This window comes from Sander vitreus, chromosome 9 (genome assembly GCF_031162955.1).
Source record: "Sander vitreus isolate 19-12246 chromosome 9, sanVit1, whole genome shotgun sequence".
NCBI lineage: Eukaryota > Metazoa > Chordata > Actinopteri > Perciformes > Percidae > Sander > Sander vitreus.
In genome coordinates this window covers 31889055-31913286 of record NC_135863.1, presented here as the reverse complement: position 1 = coordinate 31913286, position 24232 = coordinate 31889055, and the positions used below count along the sequence as shown (strand labels likewise).

The 24232-nt window shown below is 42.0% G+C and overlaps 3 protein-coding genes across 18 annotated transcripts in view; 2 read left to right on the top strand and 1 right to left on the bottom strand.

Moving 5' to 3' along the window:
- Nucleotides 1-1064: 1064 nt before the first annotated feature.
- Nucleotides 1065-3356, top strand: slc10a4 (solute carrier family 10 member 4). Its single transcript, XM_078258214.1, has 3 exons — nucleotides 1065-1684; nucleotides 1960-2170; nucleotides 2748-3356. Exons 1-3 carry the CDS (start codon nucleotides 1137-1139, stop codon nucleotides 3273-3275), a joined length of 1287 nt encoding a protein of 428 aa, XP_078114340.1. The 5' UTR covers nucleotides 1065-1136; the 3' UTR covers nucleotides 3276-3356.
- Nucleotides 3357-3980: 624 nt separating this feature from the next.
- Nucleotides 3981-6338, top strand: zar1 (zygote arrest 1). Its single transcript, XM_078258213.1, has 4 exons — nucleotides 3981-4655; nucleotides 5473-5565; nucleotides 5810-5884; nucleotides 5970-6338. Exons 1-4 carry the CDS (start codon nucleotides 3981-3983, stop codon nucleotides 6111-6113), a joined length of 987 nt encoding a protein of 328 aa, XP_078114339.1. The 3' UTR covers nucleotides 6114-6338.
- A 3219-nt stretch (nucleotides 6339-9557) lies between these two features.
- Nucleotides 9558-24232, bottom strand: part of fryl (furry homolog, like) — a 56664-nt gene continuing 41989 nt past the window's right edge. For 8 of the 16 annotated variants that reach the window (XM_078259733.1, XM_078259739.1, XM_078259738.1 and 5 more), the window contains 10 exons: nucleotides 22720-22944; nucleotides 20088-20497; nucleotides 18107-18314; nucleotides 17812-17961; nucleotides 17053-17151; nucleotides 16238-16306; nucleotides 13646-13663; nucleotides 12677-12787; nucleotides 12337-12530; nucleotides 9558-11488 (listed from right to left, as the gene is read on the bottom strand). In XM_078259733.1, coding sequence (XP_078115859.1) covers nucleotides 11248-11488; nucleotides 12337-12530; nucleotides 12677-12787; nucleotides 13646-13663; nucleotides 16238-16306; nucleotides 17053-17151; nucleotides 17812-17961; nucleotides 18107-18314; nucleotides 20088-20497; nucleotides 22720-22944 — 1725 coding nt within the window. In that variant the 3' untranslated portion in view covers nucleotides 9558-11247. The remainder of the gene's footprint in view (nucleotides 11489-12336; nucleotides 12531-12676; nucleotides 12788-13645; nucleotides 13664-16237; nucleotides 16307-17052; nucleotides 17152-17811; nucleotides 17962-18106; nucleotides 18315-20087; nucleotides 20498-22719; nucleotides 22945-24232) is intronic. The other 8 variants (XM_078259737.1, XM_078259743.1, XM_078259742.1 and 5 more) reach the window with 3 other exon arrangements.

Here is a 24232-nt window from a genome sequence, read left to right as displayed (position 1 = left end):
CAGGCGAGGTGATGCTGTACTGAGTCCGATGCATTATTGTGGGCAGCCAACTGTCACAGCAGCAGACCACAATATGTTACAAATACGGCTTAAGTTGTCTGACCTACACAAGAGAGAATCAGAAGATACAATAATATTGGGATGTTTTCAGAAACTGATGGACTATCAAAAAGAGGCTGTGGGATCTGTTCTGCATATAAGGGTTAACTGACGGGGTGTAAAGTAACTGAATGTTTTACTGTAAGTCACAGACTGTAGCTGTATTTCTTTTTGGTAAGACTTGTTATATTTATTCCATAGCATTTCTGAGGGAAATACTGTACTGTTTATCATGTCAACTGTCATTACTTTGCAGATTTTAATTTGACATAAAATATTACAATAATTTACCACCAATTAATATAGTGAATAGACTCAACAGGACCAGCTTCAGCAACAATGTACTTGGAGTGTGTGATTCAGTTGATCTCTCGCTGACAACTTAAAAATATCTAACAGACTCGAACATTGGTCCAACTGTTGAGCTGTAATAACTTACGTGGTTAAACCATTTATTAAACCAAACATACCATACCGTTTGAGATAAGGGCTTGTGCGTAATGCGCACAAGTGTCAACAAAAGATACAGGCCGGGCAGATATTCACAGTTTGCTGCACTAGTATAAAGATCAGCACACTTTTCATTCATGTAGGCTGTGCTTACTCAACCTCGACAAACAGCTGTATTCATTTTCCATGTTCCTATGTGATGGCCTTTATAATTCTACAGAAAATATGAAAGACAGAACAGACTCCGTTTTCCCAAATGGCAAACCGTAAATATGCAAGAACTGGATTGGTATTTTGGGGACCTTTCTCCTTATACGGAGTATGAAAGGGCAGCCTGGGCGTTATTGATTGGCCCACGACTCTCGCTGAAGCTTAAGACCGTGTGCACACTCCCCTCCGGCTGTGTGCGTCGATCGGGGGAGCCAATCCGTGGCAGCATTCTGACTAAGTGAGTCGCTTTAAGACTATCAGTGCCATGGCACCATCACATCCTCCGACCACTGGATCCTCCACTGTTTCTTATTAGTGACCGTGCGCCACTAGGGGAATAATTTTACGCGCGAGCACCTACAGGCAAAAACCAACCTATGTCCTCCTGTTGCGCCATGGAGAACTCCAGCCTGTTGGGTGGCGACGCACAGAATGCTGGCTTGATAGACTTTCTTATGTCGGACACTTTGGATCAAGTTGTGGATTTTCCACAGGACACTGCCATGGCTGGATTAGTGGCCGGTAGTGCCATCTTCCTTGAAGGCAGCACCTTCAGGACTGCCGCTGGAACGGAGTTTATGGCCGCTCCGCCGACGGAATCCCCTCACCTGATGCCTGCCTTTTGGGATTCCCCGCTCAGTCACGGAATCAATGTGTTTGTGGGACTTGTTCTTTGCTTCACTATGCTGGGGCTGGGCTGCACGGTGGAGATCAGCCAGCTTGGGCAGCACATCCGCCGACCCATCGGTGTGCTGCTGGCACTGGTGTGTCAGTTTGTTATCATGCCCTTGGTGGCCTTTCTTTTGGCTTTAGCCTTCTCTCTGGATGATGTGGCGGCGATGGCTGTTCTACTCTGTGGCTGCTGCCCCGGAGGAAACTTATCAAATATAATGTGTCTGCTGGTGCACGGAGAGATGAATCTAAGGTAGATAAACTGTACTCATCTAAAACAATTTTTAGTGAGTTATCAAGTAAGCATGTACAATTAAACTTTACAAAGTTTAACTACGTTTTGCGCGTATTATTTTGCAAATTACGCACCGAAATAACGGGGACTCAAAGTTTGCGCATGACTCTAAAGTGCTACATGCTTCCCTAAAGTCAATAAGATGTTTGTCAAACTTAACTAAAATGATTCAACACCGTGACCAAAGACCACATTCATGCTATAACGCTGCGTCTTCGCTATTCTCTCCCCAGCATCATCATGACCATATCTTCCACTCTGCTGGCGCTCGTGCTGATGCCACTGTGTCTGTGGATCTACAGCCGGGCCTGGATCAACACACCTGTGGTCAACCTCATGCCCTTCGGGGCCATCATCCTGACTCTGTGCAGCACTCTCATCCCCATTGGTTTGGGAGTCATGCTGAGGTACCGATACACGCGTGTGGCCGACATTGTTTTAAAGGTAATGTATGAGTGATTTCTCAAAGTTACCCTTCCACCTAAATAATAAGCTGAATCAGTTAAATAATTCTAATTTTGTGCCATTTAGAACCTGAGTATTTCGGTTAAGGAGCACCTTTGCGCAAAAGCGCAGTGCGTAATTTCCCTCGCCTGTCATAAGTAGAGGGGGATGCTAAGAGCAGGGACAGTGACATCAGAGACAGAGCTCCTCCCTCCCATTTCTGATTAAATCCACATATGAGGGAGGGTCACATCAGTTACAACAGACAGTAACGTTAGGTGAATTATACTGGCCATTCGCAGCAGAGATGCCTTGATTCGGACTCCACCCGTGTTTAAAAAGTCAATTTTAATTGTATAACTCACAATCCCTAGAAGGTGCAATGTTGAACATTTTGACACCCTTTAGCCCTCAACACTCTCAGCTCACATTAGGGAAAACTAAAAAAAAACTTTAACAGGAAAAAAGTAAGAGGAACCTCAAGCTAGAAAGCTAGAAAGGACTTCCTCCTCTGGGATGTAAAAGGTAGCTGTCATGCAGAAAATCCCCCTCATTCGGAAACATTGTGTCTTTCCAGGTATCCCTGTGGTCTCTGCTAGTCACCCTTGTGATGCTGTTCATCCTGACTGGAGCGATGCTGGGGCCGGAGCTCCTGTCCACCATCCCGGCTTCGGTCTATGTGGTGGCCGTCCTGATGCCTCTGTGTGGCTACGCTGCAGGCTACGGCCTGGCCATGCTCTTTGAACTGCCGCCCAACAGCTGCAGGTCAGTCTCTCTGGAGACGGGATGCCAGAACGTGCAGCTGTGCACTGCCATCCTGAAGCTGGCCTTCCCCCCTCAGCTGATGAGAGGGATGTATATGTTCCCTCTGCTGTACGCCCTGTTCCAAGCAGCCGAGGCTGGCATTTTCATCCTGGCCTACAGGATGTACAGGAAGAAGGTCTTGCACAAACCAGACCCCACTGGGGACAGCGAGGACACGGATATAACTTATCAAAGGTTTCAGGATGAAGAATACATCGACTCTTCTTATGGTGCCGTAACAGTGAGTGACCCAAACACCATCATGTTGGACCCCTGTCCTCCTGATCCAACTCCTGTTTAATGTGCAAATTGTAAATATTACTTCCATACAAGTGGATTCCTCATTTTGATTGCTATCATTCATAAAGAAAAACTTGGAAAACAGGATGACTATGCAGGGAAATCCAGAATGTGTATCACTGACCTGACTGCTGTAAAAAGAAAAAGAAAAAAGGGGTGCTTTGTGACATAAGCTTCATTCATTGTTTGACATCCATGTCTAACATGGGATGGAAAAACATGACATTTTAAAACATTGCTGCGTTACCTATAAAGCGTTTAATAGGTAACTGCCATTCATCAGCTATGCTTAACTTCAATCTGTGAAAGTGACATTAATCAGTAAACCACACCATCAAAGAAAAGAAAAAAAGAAAACAGCAATTAGTTTCACAAATAAATGTGTGTGTAAAGAGAGAGAGAGAGAGAGACAAACATATCAGCTATTCATTGCAGTGCCAATCTAGTATCTGTGCTCCATAGACAGAACTAAGTCTGAACAAAATGTACAATTTGTGTATATTATAAACAACTGATGTATCAACAAAATAAAATGTGTATAGAAACAACAAATACAACTTGTATACCTTCGTCACGTGTCTGCTGTTTTTGGGGAGAGGAAATGCCTCCAGGCTCACACCTGACCCTAATTAGACCTAATGGAGAGCTCATGTTGCCCAATCTACTTAAATAGCTACACCTACCGACCTTGGTTGGTTGAACAGAAATGGCAGCGTATGGTGACGAGCCAGTCGACAGCTATTATTATTCATCTTACAACCCTTACACGGGCAGATACCCCCGGCCTAAAGACGCGGGGTGGAAATATAAAAGTTACCTGGCCCACTATGGGGACACTTCGGATGCATTCAACAACCACCAGCGCGCCCAGCTGAAGTCTATCTTGTCTCAAATCAATCCCAAACTCACCCCGAGGCTCAGGAAGGCAAACACTAAGGATGTAGCGGTACAGGTCAACCCGAAGAAGGACGCCTCGGTGCAATGCTCCATCGGCCCGCGGACCCTACTGGCCATGAAGCGGGACTCCCGGCGCAAAGGAAAGCAGGAGCCCGCATCGCCCAACATCAGTGGCAGCCCTAAGGTCGCTGTACATTACCCCCGCACCCTCGCCCTGTATTCACCTATTGCCTACAGAAGCATTACCTCCTTCCTGGTCGATGACAACAATAACAGTAAGGAAGCCTCCTGTGGTGAGTCGCAGAACGGAGAGCCGCCTGAGTTTGACGGGAAGAAGAGCGAAGATAACCAGGCTGGTGAGAATGGAAAGACCGCAAAGCTCCCAGACCAGCGCAAAATGCCCAAGTCCAAGAAACAGGTGAAGCGTGACGATGTGCAGCAGACTACAGAGGGGTCAAAGGACAAGGCGCGCGTGCGGTTCCAGGTGAGTTGCATCACGTGCTCAGGTCCCTTACTTCAAGCTGGAGGAAAGGAGCCTAAATGACTCTCCTCCTTATGCTGATTTACACTCTGTCGCTTCTCTGCGTTAGCTCGCTTAGTTGTAATACATTCACATTTGTTTTAACAAACATTACTGCTCATGCACCGCCCATAGTAAAAGTAGCCAGAGTTAGCCTTTTGGCTAGTTATGTCATTCTAACTGCCATCCCTTGTCCTCACTAATGGCAGCATGGCCCCTTTCTGCAATGAAACTGCGTTTTCAAAATAACAAAAGGCATATGAATTTTAGTCTCCCAGAAAGTAAGTTGACCAGATTTGGGTTATTTTCAACTGTCAAAATGTTAAGGAAATGTCATCCTAAAATGGGAGTTAATGCCGTATTATATGGTTATGTGGTTAAATTCAATTTGAACTCACTCCTCAGATGTTGTTCAGGGCCCCTGAAGCTGCCACAGTGAATAATGAAACCTTAGGAGTTAAGGATTGGGATACAGACGGTCTTCTGATTCAGATATAGAATCCTTGCCTTCAAATAAAATTAGGATAATGTCCTCAAATTGGTCACCAATTAACTGCCAACTCCAGAAGACCTTTTGTAGGTTTACAGTTTTAAAATCAGAATTTAGAATAAAAAGCAAGGCTACGTTTATTTAGGATCATGTTGATGATCAGTCAAATGGTCAACATCTGGCTGAAATGTCTGCAAGCTGGGGGGGGTGAGATAAGCCAAACTGAGATGAGACTGCAAAGATGAACTGAGTTGAAATCGTTTTACAAGATTTTATCCTTTCATCCATCAGTTTCTGGAACAGAAGTATGGATATTATCACTGCAGAGAATGCAATCTGCGATGGGAGAGTGCCTATGTTTGGTGCGTTCAGGGCACCAACAAGGTGAGGACTGTATTTTTCTGTGTAAAGCAACCCAAATTCAGTTAAGTAATTTTCCAATAATTGCACCAAATCAGGGGTCAGCACTGTAAAGAGCCAACTACTATTTTATCTGAAGCCTGGACGGATACAATAGGGAAATATTCATCTTTAGAATAAACATCTGTCCACTTGATTGTATCATATGTGGCCAGTATTTAAAAAATTGAATAGGCCATGGCATGTAACGTTTCATGTTGTCTTCCAGGTTTACTTCAAGCAGTTCTGTAGGAAATGCCAAAAGGACTTCAACCCATACCGTGTTGAAGACATCACATGTCACGTAAGCCCTTCTCAAACTTGCTCTGTAAATTAAAATGGCCCATGAGCCATGACTTAACCAAAGCCTGCCTTTTCATTCCCCCCAGACTTGCAACAAAGCACGCTGTTCCTGTGCAATTACACAACGCCACGTTGACCCCAAGCGGCCCCACAGACAGGACTTGTGCGGCAGGTGCAAAGGCAAGCGGCTCTCGTGCGAAAGCACTTTCAGCTTCAAATACATCATCTAGGAAGCATCTCAGCTGAACTTTGCCCTGTAACAAGAGTACATGTCCTGTGGGGTGCACCTTCAACCCAGTGCCACAATATTTGCAGATGCAAGAATGGCATTTTGGATGTATATTTGATTCAAAACTTTATTTCATGCCTGTTTTGTGTTGATGAAATTAATGGTAAGCGCCACACAATTTACAATGTAATAAATGGCTACCTTGCACTCTGTACTGTCTCATTCATTTCACTCAAACCACGGTCTACTGAGGTCTTGTCAGTAGTAAATTGGTAAAAGTAGTAGTGAATTGCCTCAATTTACAACTAAAATACAATATCAATGCTTCAAGTGACCTCAACCTCAGCAACTGTCTGCTGCTGTAGTTGAGGATTAATGGCGGAGGAAAAGGGTTGAGATTTAGGACCGCTTGTACAGAGTTTGAAGTTCTTTAGCTGAAGGACTGACACCTGTACACTGACCTGCCCGTGGTAAGGGCCAAGTGAATACTAGATGCATTAGTTTCTCAGCTTTTTTGCTTATTCATTTGTACCATAAGTCTGAGTTGTTTAATTGTGTTCCAGTTCATATGCTATGTGCATACATAAGCTAGCTTTGCTTGTGCGTAAGGACCGTGTCTTATAATACTACTAGCTGTGTGAGTGCTGACGGGTTATCTGATTCTTCCGAAGAAGTTTCGGTCACCTACTTCGGAATACTTTCAGATACAAAAGCGATTCAAATAATGTTCCGCTCTTGAAGGACATTTGTGCTTGTATTCAACTTTTGGTTACACTTTACTTGAAGGTATGTACATAAGAGTGACATGACATAACGCTACTTTTAGTGTCAGCTTTTTACATCGACCAGATCAATGGAGCAATCTTCAAATCCTCTTCTTCCACTTTGAAATGTTCCTCCTCCTCCCACATCCTTTCAGCTTTTTGGTATCTTTTACAGTTTATCACTTAAGTGCTTCTTTCAGGCTTTTTATGTGTGACTTAAACTTTTTGTGGACTTTGCTGTTCTTGGACTATGTTCTTCCAGACTTTCTTTGACATACTATGACTTATCACTTTTATTCAACATACTATACTATGACCTTTGTTAAATAATATACTGACCTTTTTATTACTTTTTCAACATACTACACTGACTCTTTTAACATGCTATACTATCTTTTTCGACATAATGTACTATGACAACGATTTCTTTTTGGTATTAAGACTATTTTCATCACACTATACGACAAACTATACTATGACTATTTTTCAACATACTATACTATGATTTTTTTAATGAACTTTTTCAACATACTATACTATGAATATTTGATATATATGAATATAAATATTCATAGTTTTTTGTTGACATATGACTTTTTAAGATTTTTTTTTGGCATTTTAGGCCTTTATTTGACAGGATGCTATACTGACTTTTTTTCAACATACCATAATAAAACTTATTTTTTTGACATACTATACTATGACTTTTCTAAATCTACTGACTTTTTATGGCTTTTTCAACCTACTATACTGGCTTTTAAATGACTTTTTTGGACATACTATACTATAACTTTTTCCACTTTTTTGGACATACTATGACTTTTTTTATAACTTTTTTCAACATAATATACAATGACTATTTAAGATTTGTTTTGGTATTTTAGGCCTTTATTTTATAGGATGCTATACTGACTTTTTTCGACATACTAAACTTTTTTTTAATATACTATACTATGACTTTTTGATGACAATTTTCGACATACTTTACTATTACTTTATCACTTTTTTCAACATACTGTACTATGACTTTTTAAGATTGTTTTGGCATTTTAGGCCTTTATTGCTACATTTAATGCTACACCGGCTTTTTTAGGACTTTTTTTCCGACATACTATGCTATGACTATTTCATCCCTTTTTTTTATCCAATATACTATGACAATTTTCGACATATTCTACTATCACTATTTTTCTATATCTTTATCACTTTTTTTTCGACATCCTATACTGTGACTTTTTAGGACTTGTTTTGGCATTTTAGGCTTTTATTTGGTAGGATGCTATACTGACTTTTTTCGAATATAACTATTTAACATTAAGAAGGAAAAAAGTGTCTGTATGGTTAGTGCAGGATGTAAAAATGTAGAGGGATGTGCAAAAAGATCAAAAATGATATACAGAATGTGCAGAGGACAGGATGTATGATTAAGGTTCAATGTCAGTGGGGGTCTGGGGCCTTGTTGGTGAGGCTTACGGAAGACACCGTTTTTGTGGCGTGAGGTTTTGGTCCTGATGGGCCGCAGCCTTCTGCCAGAGGGGAGGGGTTCAAACAGTTTGTGTCCGAGGTGAGAGGTATCGGCTATAATCGTTCCTGCCCGCCTCAGCGTCCTGGAGGCGTGCAGGTCCTGGAGAGATGGCAGATTGCTGCCAATCACCTTCTCAGCAGAGCGGATGATACGCTGCAGTCTGCCATTGGCAGTGGCAGCAGTATACCAGATGGTGATGGAGCAGGTGAGGATGGACTTGATGCTGGCAGTATAGAAGTGCACCATCATAGTCTTTGACAGGTTGAACTTCTTCAGCTGACGCACGAAGTACATCCTCTGCTGGGCTTTTTTTTTGATGAGGGAGCTGATGTTTAGCTCCCACTTGAGGTCCTGGTAGATGATGGAGCCCAGGAAGCAGGATGATGGGGGTGGGTGGGGCTGCATCCTTCCAAACGTCCACAACCATCTCCACTGTCTTCAGAACGTTTAGCTCCAAGCTGTAGCTAAATACTAGAACATCCTATCATTTCTTACTCTTTATTTTGCATCATTCATCCCTTTCCCACTTTATTTTTTTATATATTTATACTGCTTCAGCTGCTTTCCATGCTTAATCAAGTCTCATTTACGGATCCATACTTAATTCAAGCCTTAAAATGTTCCACATCTTTCATTCATTAGTTTTATACATCTTGTAAATTATTTTCTTGTTTTGAAAATATTTAACACAGCTGATTGCGATGTCCTAACTTGACCAACCTATTTCAGTTTAGCATCAGCTTTTACAAAAACTTTCATATTAGTATTTTTCAGCTTTTTTAAGACACTTATTAGAACCATTTCGACTTATCCCTACAACTTTACCTTCTTACACATTTTAACAAGCAATTCAGTGTAGCAACAAATTAAAATATTCCACTTTTGTTTGATACATTACTGGTTTTATTCAACATTTTGATGACATTCATACTTCCTAAAACCATTCACACTTTTCCAACTATTCTCACTACTTCACCTTCTTACGCAATTATGCCAGCAATCCAGTTTAGCTTTAGAAATTTAGCTTTTCAGCATTCACAAGCATTTTCTGCAGGAAATGCTTTTTCTAGTTGTACTCTAATACTTCCAAACTTTCATGAAACACTTTATACGTTTTATTCATGTTTCCACAACTGCAATAACTTCAAGACAAAGCTTGTACTGTATGATTAGGCTTTTATTTATCCAGAGAGAAGGCTGGTATGTGAGTGAACAAGAAAAATGTATAATGCACCTCTACATTAAAACATCTTCCAGGTAAATAATATTCATTAAATAATTAAGAACAGCATTCAAATGTACCAGACAAGCAGGAAAAAAAGCTCTCTGAGGAATGAGTACAGTGACTGTTACACAATGTGCCATGACAAGATTTCCAGAAAGCATTCAGATAATGGTTAATGTCCTGCAGTCACAGCAGCAAGTAGGGCGCAGCTTCAGTGACGCCCATTTCCCATCTGAAAACGGGGTCGAAATGTATAAGAGGATGAGCGCTGCTTTACAACGTGATCAACCCACATGGACAAAAAAAAAAAACAACCTTATCTCCCCTTTATGAGGCTTTAAGCAGAGCCTGTGCTGCTGGGGTGCTATGCTAACAAAAAGATCACAGTGGAGAGAAGGAATGCATATGCCTTGGCTGGATTGGCGTGGTCCAACAGGAGATGGAAGCTACGTTAGATCTCCCATGCCATCACAAAGGCAGCAGGTGGCTAGTCCCAAACAAGCCCTGACCCACTTAGCAAGGGCACAACCAACAACCAAGGCAGCCTTTGGGAAATTTTGGAGTTTGTGTGATTGGATGACGAAGGCGAAGCGGATCATTAATGACTCAAATCTGGTCTTGGCTTTCTCTCATCACATTAGCTTTATACATACATCCTATTCGGATGAACAGTGCATTACACAAAAGTACAAGGGAAAAATACTGGTTTTACACTATACATTTTCTAAAATATATACAGAGTAAAATAAGTTATGTTTCCATAATGAGTTGTAGCCAGTCTGCACTTATGTGTGCAATTATATGCATTTGTGTGTGAGTGTATACCAGAATATCCAATATATATCACACAGTCAAGAGTCTCTAAAGGCAGCTACTTATTTGGTTAAAGAGTGAGTTTTGCGTGAAGATCTGTTGAAGGGGACTCTCCTCTCAAAGCAGATCAATAAACAGATATATATTTCTCTTTTTACACTCCCTGAAGGCAAACGTCTCCGACAAGGTTACAATTACGTGTTAAATATCCTAAAATTTACAACCTAGGATGTTAGCTCTAATAAAAAATACATTTCTCAAAAAAATATTCTTGCAGTGCTTTTCTCTTTCAAGCATGCTTTTGAAAACTTTTTAAACAAGATTTTTCTGTGTTTGCTTATGAATCGTAACGGTGTGTCCTCACACATACGACACCTCCTCTGGACTGTCTTACATGCTTCAATACCCTCTTCCGGCTCAGGCCACCCGAGGAGGCCACCGGTCGGTATAATCCAGCAAAAACAAAAAACAAAACAAAAAAAAAAGTAATCATCCCACTCTGTCCTCTTATTCTTTCCCAGACACACCACCAAACGACTTATTGCAACTGAATTTTGCAAGTTGGCTTAGTCTGGGAAAAGAAAACACTTTAAGCATTCATACATGTAATAATATATATTAAGAGTCACAGTTATTCCCACACATCCTTTAGCCCTTTATAGGTGGAGTCTCTCGTCCTCCTCTAAAGCCCCTCACTGTCTACCCTCTCTCTACAGCTGAGGTGAGGTCTGTGTAGAGCAAGGTGGGGGGGGGTTGGGGGTATATTTGTCCAGTCTAGTCCAGGCTTGCAGCCTGCAGTACCACAGGTTCACAGTCCAGTGCTAACCATGGTGGTGAGGGGATGGCAGGCCTGCGCCTGACTCAGAGCCTCGTGGATCTGCAGGTTGAGCTCCATGAGGCGGGTGCTAGCCTGAGACAGGTCCCTGCTGGGGCCCACCACCGCCAGGCAACCCGTCTGGCCCAGCGTCTGGTGACGGAAGTAGATGTGCAGAAGGGTCTGGACTGCATTGTCTGTCTCGTTGCCAAAGATGTCATTGGGCCACAAAGACCTGTAGATAAGGGGGGGGGTGAGCACATGCAGAGAAAACTTTGAACAAAAGACATTTCTAGCAGTGGGATGAACACAATTGGTTTTATTGCATTTGAAGCATTCTGTTCAGCGTTTGTTCACCATGTGCCTTGTTTTAGATCAGCCCAGCGTCCATTGCTGTTTTTGGTAAAACCAGGTCAGAGCAGAATTACACCTACTTCATTGTGAATTTTGGATCTCAAGGAAAACAGTCAAACTCACTGGAAAAGGTGCAACTGATACCAACATTTCCTAACAGTATATCAATAAAGTGCATCTGACTTGGGAGCACTGCGACTGAAATGAACAGTAGGTTTTTGTCTTGAGTTAGCCAATGACATTAGTCATGCTAGCTATTTGGCTGATTGACACCAGCTGATGATGGAGTTGCCTCATGACATTTTAATTCATTTAATTGAAAAAAATTGAAATCACGAAGCACCTCTGTGACATCTAAAGGGTGCTGCTAGCACTTCTGCTTGTCAAGACTTCAAAAGCAGTGCAGCGTTTTCAACTCTACAAGGCAGTGTGAACCTAACACGATTATTTTCATTATCAACTAGTCTAACATTTAATTGTTTAAGCAATTAAAGCTATAAAAACTCAAATGCATTCAAACTGCAATGATATGCATTAGATTCTAATGAAATTGCAAATTCAAACGTTAGGCACCATGACTTGATTCCTTGACATGATTAGTCCTTACCTAATAATTGTCTTTGATTAGGTTTTTTTTGGGTTGGTTGGCTTAATCAATTTATCGACTTGTCTTATTAGCACAACAAGTCTGTTTGTGTCTGTGTTGTGGAATTATATTGCTCATCTTACCTAAAGATTTTGACCTGTGTGAGGGCTGAGCTGAAGTCTCTTGCTCTCAGAGTTTCAACCAGTGATTGGATGGCCGTCTCTGTGTTGGTCTGGGAAGTGTCTGACATACACACATCCTCCTGAGCATCATTTCCTGTTTCTGCCTCCTTCAAACAGCTCTCAAGGATAGAGAGTTCTTCAGACATGTTGGTCACCTTAGAAACAGAGACATAAACACATTCATTTCATTGCACTGCATATTACATCACGCATGTGCAAAATCTTCGCGAGAGGTCAGCAAAATAAACCTATTGAATAAATATTAACTGGAAATGCCAATTCAATATAGGTTCCATCTCACCTCTGCCTCTCTCTTGATGACGTCCACCCTGCTGATGAGCTTACAGTAGGCCTGGAAGAGCAGCAGCAGCTGGAAGTGCAACTTATAGAGCCTGCGACATAACTCCAGCTCCTACAGAGACAGAAACATAAAAGAGTCACATGCTGGCATAATGGTCTAGCTTGCACTTAAAGTACTCTGATGATCATATGATTAGACGGATGGGTATCCTGGGTTAGAAACGTGGGAGTAGATGAAAGGGTTAACATGGCCTAGAGCAAAGTGCCATCCGGTTTGGGCCAGGGAGCAAGAGGTGAGTCTACCACTAGTAGAATTAGTCATGAGATCTCAATTAGAAAACTATCCATCACCACCTCCTGTGACACTCCCTACGGACCACTGTCACAAGTATGGCTGACTAGATGAATGACCTGAAGGAGTGGGTTAATTACTGAAAGTTCAGACCCTAATTCAGGAAAACATGGAGAGAGAACAGATATGGGAATGGAACAATACACATGCAAAATGAAAGTAATCTAATCCTGACAACAATATGATCTCTCCACCCATCCTCTACCATTGATAATGCAGGTATCCCCTCTGAAATCATCAGTAACTCTACACTGTTGAGACATCTTCACGTATTTATAGACAGAATCAGTGTGCAGTACGAAGCGGTTTGATTATTGATTATCCAGGCTGGATGTAGCAACAGAAAAAAACAAAAACAAACATATGTTGCCATACAGGATAACAGTAAATTATGATTGGGTGGATGGGAGAGATGAGCTGGGTTACATGACCAATCAAGACAGAGACAGAGATACAGAGGTGGGTGGGGGTGGTGACAGAGCAGTGTGTGGTTGCCAATAGCGCAGGTATGGAGGGAGAGGGGGGGGGGGAGAGAGAGAGAGAGAGAGGAGTGATGAGAGTCAGTGTTTTGTCCGGATGTCATGATTATTAAGAGTCTATAATATGAGAACCACTTACTGCTAGATTTTCCATTTGCTAAGCAAGAAGGTGAGCAGGTCACACAAAAAACAACAAACAAAACAGAAGGAGAGAAAGACCAAGAATTAGTGAGCTTTAACATGGCAGCTGAGACACAGTGACCTGACATGCAAGGAGCGTTGGTTTATCATCTTCCCTTCACACAGGTCAGTGAGAGCTCAGTGCCGAAACAGCTATAAGCTCACTTCAGCAGTAACAGAAACCTTTATTCTGAAGGGCTGAATAACAGCATGTATGCTGAGAAAAGATATGATAGCAGCTACAGAAGGAGAGTGGTGTAAAATACTTCTGAATGTGTCGCCTTTGTGACTGAAGACACCACATCAGTTTTAAGAGGGAAGTTGTGAGCATCAAGTGGGCAGATGTGTGTAAGAAGCTCAAGCTACAAGTCAAAATGTCAACAACTGTAGGATGTGAGGTAAGACCATGCAAAATCTCCATGAAACTGAGGACAATCAAGTTAAAAGTGCAAAAACCTGTATGTCTGTGTCGTAAATTCTATTTGAGATAAATATGTTTGTATATACACGCACCTAAAGGATTACTAGGAACACCATACTAATACTGTGTTTGACCCCCTTTCGCCTTCAGAACTGCCTTAATTCGTTGTGGCATTGATTCAACAAGGTGCTGGAAGCACTCTTTAGAAACATTGGCCCATATTGATAGGATAGCATCCCCCACATCATTACACCACCACCACCAGCCTGCCCAGTAGTAACCAGGCACGACGGATCCATGTTCTCATTCTGTTTACGCCAAATTCGGACTCTACCATCTGAATGTCTCAACAGAAATCGGGACTCATCAGACCAGGCAGCATTTTTCCAGTCTTCAACTGTCCAATTTATGTGAGCTCGTGCAAATTGTAGCCTCATTTTCCTATTCTTAGTGGAGATTAGTGGTACCCGGTGGGGTCTTCTGCTGGTGTAGCCCATCTGCCTCAAGGTTGTGCGTGTTGTGGCTTCACAAATGCTTTGCTGCATACCTCGGTTGTAGCGAGTGGTTATTTGAGTCAAAATTGATCTTCTATCAGCTTGAATCAGTCGGCCCATTCTCCTCTGACCTCTAGCATCAGCAAGGCATTTTCGCCACCCAGGACTGCAGCATACTGGATGTTTTTCCTTTTTCAGACCATTCTTTGTAAACCCTAGAAATGGTTGTGCGTGAAAATCCCAGTAACTGAGCAGATTGTGAAATACTCAGACCAGCCCGTCTGGCACCAACAACCATGCCACACTCAAAGTTGCTTAGATCACCTTTCTTTCCCATTCTGACATTCAGTTTGCCATGTGATTGGTTGATTAGATAATTGCATTAGCGAGAAATTTAACAGGTGTTCCTAATAATCCTTTAGGTGAGTGTATATGAATGCCAAGTGAATATCTGTCACAAAATTGTATCACAAATCTTAAGTACAAGAATTGTACAACATTTGCTGTATATGAAAGACAACAAGATCCCACATTATCCTTTAAAGTCTAACTGAAATTACATTTAGTCATTGCTTTTTGTAGTCAAAAATAATGTCTTTTTTTTTTTATTATTAATTTAAAATTTTTATTATCAAAGTGCCTCAGGTGCCTTTTACGTCTGCCAACCAATGCCATGGACTTCCATTAAAAGTAAGATGGACAGTCCTTGTTTTTATTTTTACTCGACTACTTGGATCTGTCCTTTAAGAGCACCTGACTTTTTATTTAAATCACCAAAACCAAGTTTCTTGACCCAGAGTAGCACTCCCTATTTGTCGAGGTCTTTGGGAAAAGATTAGAAAAGCTCCTTTCCCTCTCAGTGGCTGGAGGGGCATGTTAGTGTTTGCATTTGATTGACAGCAGCTGATCCCCGGCAGGGGAATGAGAGACTAAGTACACAACATTCCCTGTCATAGGCAGACAGTGTGTTGTTAGTGGCATTGAAGAGTAAGGACTATACCAGCATCTAAATGGACGGAGGTGACATGCAGGTACATTTACATGCTGTTTAATGTGCTGCTGAGCAGCTTTCAGCTATCTAGCCAACAAACTGATGTTAGCAGTGCAGGACAGGACACATGTTCATGTTTGTGAGTCAGATAAGAAGGAGATTTAAGCAAGAAAGCTAATGTGGTTGTTGTTCAGACAGTGGCTCTCGTGTTGTGTAGCAGGCTGCTGTCTGGCTCATTGTGAACGTCTGCTCTGCCGATGATGAAACCTGAAGTTACTGCTTTATGCAACTATATATAAAATGAAGCCATTTGATTTTCTGTAAAAAAAAAATCATCATCATCATGAAACCAAAAAATTATTAAAATACAGTTCTCCCTTTTGGTTTGTGATTTCTTTCTTAAAGGAGAACACAGGACAGGTGATTGACACAGCAGATAGCCCATCTATGCTTTAGCAGACAAAAAACATGCAATTTAATTTCTTAAGTCTTAATGCAGATACCTCACTGGTTACAAAATCCATCCATTCATCATAAAGTTGCAGTCTTTAACGACTTACTGGATTCCTAAAAGTCCTATTGATCGACACAAATCACAAGTAACATTCCCAGCCATCAAACAAGTATGTAAGTGTTCATTCCTACCTGTGCATGAGTATTGGGTCGTTGGCTGCTGTCTTTGTCCCCAAATGTTTTCCTGCAGTTCTCCAGCCACTACAGGGTTGGGAGGACAGGAATAGGTGAGAGACATAAAATACATAAGGATTAGGGAAGGGAAAGGAATATTGTAACAGAGGCAAAATAAGAGCTTTTTTTCTCCCTTGGATGGCTGCATCTACATTTGTGTACATATATAATAAAGGTTGGTCAGGGGGAGATCTAATAAGAGTGTTGTACTTAGCCAATTAAAGGAGGCCTGTTCCAGAGCACAGGATAGTATCTTGCCCTCCAGGGACCATTGCCGTCTCATTCAATTAGCTCCCCTGCATCCCAGAACCCTCTGCAATCTCATCTCTTCATTCCCCTCCCCCTTCGTTCCTCCTCCCACCCCTCACAGCTTCTTCGGCATGGCCTTCTATAACTGATTTAGGAGCACAGAGTTATTTTTATCCCTTCAGCAGGGGATGTAACTAGTGATGCAGACACTCACGGCAGCTAAATCTACTCATACCCAATACTGATTCAATGTCTGTCCTGCTGATGAGACAAACTGGGGCTTATCTCGTACAGCATCAGCTATTTGTCTCAATGTCCTCTTGGCATTTTCGTGGTGAGATGGCATAGGGATAAAGGGCAATTCTCTCACACACACACACACACACACACACACACTTCCTAACCCATCTCTCTTATGAGAGGCAATTGTGAGATAGTTCCTTAAGAGTCTCTCTCTCACACACACACACACACACACACACAATGGGAAATTAGATGAGTGTGGAAGATATGTGGTGACTTACAAGCTCTGCTGCCTCTCTCTTGGCGTTGTAGGTGTCCAGGTGTTCCTGCAACTCCAGCACACTAAACTTCAGAGTCTCCAACAGTCCACAAGAGACCAGCTACAACAGCAAGACAGGACACCACATACATTAACCCACAACACCACCCAATACATAAACAGTACATGACAGAAAAATATCTACAGCAGGACACACATACACATTAAGGAGTAGGGTTGGGCATCGTTTTGATTTTAACGATTCTGATTCGAATTGTGATTCTTCCTTCTGATCCCGGTTCTCATCGATTCTCGATCAGATTCTTTGAGGAGTGGAGTTGAAACGGGTCACATGTCTATTTTCACAAATAAGAGGAAAGTTTTATTTTGATTCAATGGTGGTTTGCAGTTTTACCGCTTTTTCAACGTAAAATAAAGCCAGATTAGAGCGCTGCTTACTGTGCTCTATGGCTGCAAACAACAAGCGCCTGGTCGCTACGGAAACCAAAACTTGCGCATATTAAATTGGGAGGCGATGATCGGATTTGAAACCAAATCCTCTAAACGATTCCAATAAAGAAACGATTCCGATGGAATTATAATTTTTGAAACGATTCCAAGTAGGTTCTCGATGCCCAACCCTATTAAAGAGTAGGCATAACATGCAGCACTATTTCTTTCCTTCAAATTAATAGGTACATTACTGCAACCACATTATTGTATTTTAGCTCTTATTAGTTTTGTCAAAATGAGTTCAGACAACCATGCAGAACAGCCTCACCGTCTCTGCATCCAGCAGCACAGTGGGGCATTGGGAGTGAGACGTCATGACTTCCAGGGAGCTGAGGAACTGATTACCCATTCTTTGGAGCCTTTCCCCGAGAAAGCGTACAGATCCATGCGTAATGGAGCCAAATTTCCTCTGAATGCTCTGTATTAAACAAGGGTGTGGAATAAAAAAAATAAAAAAAGGAAATAAAAAAATCTTGCTAAGAATGCTCACAAGTAAACAACTGATCGTAGATGCCACAGATAAAGTGTAGCCCTGCTAACTATCCAAGAAAAAAGGCATTTACCTGAAAGAGTCTGGAGAACACGTGGAACGTGTAAACAGCAGAGGAACCATCTGTATCTGACAACATCTGGTTGACATGGCAACGCCAAGCATCTTCCTCATTGTCATAGGCAACAGGCTGGAATGCTGCCAGGATAGCAGAGAGGAAGGGCGAAGGGGGCGGAGAGGCCTGAATCTCTGGGAAGCAGTCTGCGTCACCTTCATCTTGACTGAAACACACACGAGGGCCAATAAGCAACAATCCGACATGTTCTACACTCCCCTCAGTCTTTACTGAAGGACAAATGTAAACACACACACACGCACGCTCATCCTCACTCGCTGCAAGTAAACAACCTCACATAGCTGCATCTCTGCCTCCCTCACTGCAGATTTTGCCGCAATATATTGAGAGCTCTGAACTACTGCAGTGCACTAGCACAATAACATATGAGCTATTAGCATTTTAGCATGATCCAACCATCTTTCTCCCACACACACACACACACACACACACACACACACACACACACACAGATACTCACAGGCCTGTAGGACCAAACAGCCTGAAGAAGCAGACAGAATATAAGTATCTAAAGCCTGCGCTGCCAAGCGCTGTAGCGGACACAGTCTCTGTCCTCATCCTCACCCCAACTATTGCTTCTATTTTCTCGTTCCCTTACTCTCTCCCCTTGTCTGCAGCTCGACTGTGCTGCAACTGCTAACAGCACTAGCGCACTGCACTCCCATCCCACACAGGACTGCAGAGTGCTCTATACGAGCTAGGCTTCTACACAAACCGACACATACACACACGTCTGCAAAACAGAGCCAGCTCTCAACCTTACAGTGGTGCAACGTTGCCGAGTTGTTTTAGTCTTGCTCTCTCCCACATACATAAATCCTCATACAGAGAAAAACACTCAACTGGTTAGTGTCCCGCTGTTTTCAGACAATCACTAAGAGTGCACCCCACTGACACGCTTGCCAATCAATCATGCGTGGCTAAGCTAAGTGAAAGACCTTCAATATAGTGATGTATGCTAGTAAGAGGCTAAGTGACTCTGTGTGTGTGTGTGTGAGAGTGTTAGCATGTCTGCATATTTGTTCAGTGTAGTTTAAACGCTGACTTTACAGCTGTCTTCCAGCCAGAATTGGCCCACCTTGAAGAGGTAATGTTTAAATGTGGATTGGAGCCAGCAGCCTACCCTGGCCCACCTTCATAGTTCCAGCTCACATGGTAGCCATGCCAGGAAGAAATTACCCGTCAGACCATCTCAAAAGTATTCATCTTACAGAGGCTAGTCTAGCCACACACTGCATATGCATTCATAATCAGCCATACCCAAACTATTGTTTTACCAACTGATAGCACTTTTTATCACAATGAAAACATAAAAAATGAGAATTTAAAAGCTTGCCACTATAATTAAAAATTAAGAAATGAAAGCTGTACTGCATCGTAATTGCTTTCTTACAAACCCCAATTCCAATGAAGTTGGGACGTTGTGTAAAATGTAAATAAAAACAGAATACAATGATTTGCAAATCCTTTTCAACCTATATTCAATTGAATACACTACAAAGACAAGATATGTAATGTTCAAACTGATAAACTTTATAGTTTTTTTTTTTTTTTTTCAAATATTCACTCATTTTGAATTTGATGCCTGCAACTCGTTCCAAAAAAGCTGGGACTACAGCATTCTCTTTTACATCACTGTACATGGTTTTTTAGTAGCTCTAGTCTGTAACGACATCTTTTCCCCACACATTTGTCCCCGCATCTAAAATTGTTTTACAAAAGTAACTCTTTGAAGATGTATGCCCTAAGCATATGCATTTAAAACTGTTCCATTTATGATTGGCAGTACATAAACTGTGTTTGGTGGGTCTCAGCAGTCTAAAAGTGTGATCAAAAACCCATAGACCAGTATTTATTTGTCAATTAGGTTACAGATATGATAATGTATGATGGTCTTGATCCAAAACAATCCACCTACCTGGACATGCCAGAGAAATCCGCCTCCTCCTCCTCACAGCGCTCATCCAGCTCCTTCAGGGCCTGTGTCACATCGTCCTCCCAGCCAGAGCCACAGGTGCTGTCTGGGTCTGGGTCTGGATCTGGCTTTGTCTCTGGTGGCATGGGCAGGGGCAGAGATATAGGCAGGACTGTTGGGGATTCTTCCTCACAGAGAGACCCCGGTGGAGTGTCTATGGCCGGCGGGGGAGGGGGGGCTGGGTCCAGGTCTTCCTGAGGGTCGTGGGTCTCCTGAGCATCGTGAGGGTCCTGCGAGTCTGGGAGGTCACACAGCTCTGATGGGTCAGAGGGCAGAGGGGGAACGCTGCAAAACCCCGTGTCCTCACTCACACTGCTGCTCATCTCGTCCGCTGCAGTCATGCTTACAGCATCCTGTACACAAACCAGAAGGGGGGGCTCAGGCGCAGTTTGGCAGATGATACCACATAAAAACACATTGTAGATTAAAATTCTCTCCCCCCCTCCAACCGTTGATTGAGGATTGCCAGGTTATTAAGACAACGGCAGCTCTTCATATTATTTCGAGAACACAGATTCACTGCTAAGCCTCTATTATACGTTGGATTAAGACTGCTATAGCCTATACTTAAGAACACACATTAGTTTCCATTAAACAAGAGGGACTTAAAGTCAGCACTTTTTACGAGTTTAGAAATAAAAGAAAAAGAAAAGAATCAATAAACAGAAGCCAATATCAATCCATCACTGAAATACCATTAAAAACTTGACCTCAATGCTAATAAAACAGTAGCATCATGGTGAAACGACAGGACAGCAGATAAATGAGATGTACTATATATGCTCCGACACGTTACATTTGTATAGACAGATTTATAACCTGCACTCTATAACTACATATTAATGATGAACTGTATTAGTGACATAACACATTCCCTAAACACTAATCAACAGTAGGCACACACTAAGTGAGAGAACAGTTTCAAAATCCACAACTTAATATATTTATAGTTGATTACACTTAGCACAAAAAACAGTGTCTGACTCAGACACTGGAAACTCCAAATAAATTCCATATGCAAAGTAACCATATTGATGTACCGTAAAGCACGTACATGGAGGAGGGATATCTTGGCAGATGGTTCAGAGAAAGGGTTCTAATTAAGAGCATTTGTTTTTCTTCCCTTGTTTTTTTGTTCTATTTAAAAGTCTAATGCATTAACAAAACTGTGTGGCAGACAGCCAGTATATCACAGAGGCAGCAGCTATATTACAGAAAGCTTTTAGAAGTGGTCGTAACTATCCTGGAGGGAATGAGTAAGAGTATTGATGGTTTTATCTAGGACTCATTACACTAAGAGCTGGGGCTGTGATGGGGGAGATGTCCTTGGCATGATATTGAGACCATTGGCTGGATCGAGATCCTAGAAACTTGCATTCAGTTCTGTGTATAAAGCATCATCACTTAGTTGTAGGAACACCTCATTAACATAAATATGTATGAGCTAAGACTACTGAAAGTTAAAAATATTGGGCCATTTGACTTAAACTTCTGCAATACCCACATTGTGTGCAAATGCAAATATACTCACCATTGTTAGTATAAGTGATAAACGTTAGTAGCAGTAAACAGCAAAGCTGCTCGTCACAAGACAGGCTATGGCATGTTAATATGGTAGCAAATTGAAGGGGTTTAATTGGCTAGAGCCCCACTGGTCATCAGTTAAAGGTGCTGTAGGTAGGATTGTGAAGATCCAGGACTTGGCCAAAAAATTTGAACATCGACAACTTCTCAGTCCCTCCCCCCCTTTCCGCTAAAGCCCAAAACGGTCTCCTATGCTCCTCCCCCCACAAGGGAGAATGAATGCGTGTGCATGAGCAGTGATTGACACGCAGTTAGACACCCCCCACGCCCCCCGGGCCCTGAGTGGTGCATCTGAACAGGGAGTGGTGGATTTTTGCACAGGCTGTAGGTGGAGCCAGAGGAGCCAGATTATTTTTTTAATGACCTGCTTCATGTAGTTCTACTGGAACATAGGGTCAGTTTCAGCAAATATGACAGAAAGGTAGTTTTAGAAGACTTACCTACTGCACCTTTAACTCTATTTTTAAAGTGAACACACCACTTGTAATGGACTTATACTCACACATGCTTCTGCCGCAGATAAAGGAGCTGGTGTCCATTTCACAAGTTTTTAATGGAGGATTTAGTTGGAATGGTCAGCTGCTGTGTTATTGGAGGTGAGTAGTGACAGCCAGCCTGAGGTGAGCTTTTGTTTTTATCTCCCGCTAAATCACACAAGCCCCGCCACTTACATATTAACCACATATAAAAAGGAGCAAGAGCTAGCCTTCAGCATCTATACCCAGAGCAAAGCAACAAAGCAAGTGACGGTAGAAGGAGTCCGAAGCAGCAAAAGCAGCACACAATATCTTCACCCGACAGCAGGCAGACACGGTTAAAGAACCAGCACTTTCACACCCATCCAAACCTCCATGGAGGTAGCTGATCCACTGTCTCAATGACAGACAAGCTAGAAGTACAGCTTAAGCAAATTAAGGTTGAACAGAAAGAAAAAGGGAAGCTAGAAAGCACCAGAGCACCACAGTTTATTGCTGCCCCCGATTGATCGCACCTCAGGCAGCTGGCTGCTGTTGCTGTCTGAGTGGGCCATCTCCAGAATGGGGCTATCCAGTCGAGGAAGGGAAGGTAGAGAGGGCAGGACAGTTGCCTCCTCTGTCAGGGCACTGCTGGATGATTCTTGAGACTGCTGCAAGGAGTCCACATGGTTGGATGCGGTGTCGTCTGTAGCAGAGTCACTGTTAAGCTGGAGAAGAACATCAGGACAGGTTAGCCCTTTCTGTTGAGAAACAGTATAAACACAATACAGACTTATTATAGGTCATCTGGTTTGATGCAAACCTTTTCGAAAAGTACACTAAGTGCTAGAATCGTCAATATGTCAACAGTCTAAATTTCTAAAGATTGTTAATTGAGTATAATCTAGTAAAGCATTCTGCTGCCATGCCAAATAGATCCTTCACTAAACCTTAAAGCACTTTTACTTATTGTTAACACTCTACATGACCTTACTGTGGGGTGCAACATACTTGGATAATGTGCTGGGTTTCATATGTTAATATTAATATATAAGAAGCTTTTATTATTTACCAGAGCTTGTGATCGGTTTAGAATAAATTAGTCACTTTGTTCATTATGTTTAACTTGTAGAGTTACTTCAATACTCTATTCGTTTTAACATTTAAATGGTTTGTGTTGCTTATTTTTTTGCAGTTGAACAAAAAAAAATGACATTACCCATGTTTCTGTATCAAGCAGAGCATGACATTTAGTCATTTTAGTCTTCCATTTAATTGATCCAGCACAAAAGCTAAGTTCATGCCAACATCAATAACAGTTATATATTACACTTAAATATTTCAACATTCTGTTTAAACGCACACATAAATGTTGCATGCTCATTCTTCTAGTGGTAAGGAGTAATACTGGATGACTACAAACATTTTTGGGGCAAATATCCACTAGAGGCAAAAGCTCATTCTCTCACCGTGCACTATGAAGATCAAAAAGAGCAGAAGAAGAGAGAAAGAAGCCCCATTAGACTGAGGTAAAGCATTTCTAATAATAGCATTATTATTGGCAGCTTTGGATAAGACCTTGCTTGCGAAGCAAAACAAAGCAAAGGAGAGTTAGAGACAAGTGGCCAAAACAATGCAAAGAAACATGCTGTTATTTTAAATTCTAAAACTTGTCATATTTTATACTTGAATTACATTTAAGGAATTTTATTCAATTCTAATATTGCAAATCTTCTCTTCTCCTCTTGTTAATAAAACTATCAATGATCAGTGATTTACCTTGAGTCAAAGTCAAGTTTTGGAGTTTTCCTTAAGTATACTTACCTATCAGGAAAAATAAAACTATCAGAAAGCATAATAGCATTAATCTAGCAGTCAGAGGAAGAGGATCTGGGCTGAGGATTAAGGGGGGAGGGGGGGGCATCTACCACCAGCGAAGAAGCAAGCATCTAGCCCCTGTCCACACTGGCAGCAGGTCCAGCTCAGTACGCACACACACACACACGCACACCATGCCAGCGGGCTGTGTGAGGAGCATGGTGGGTTGAG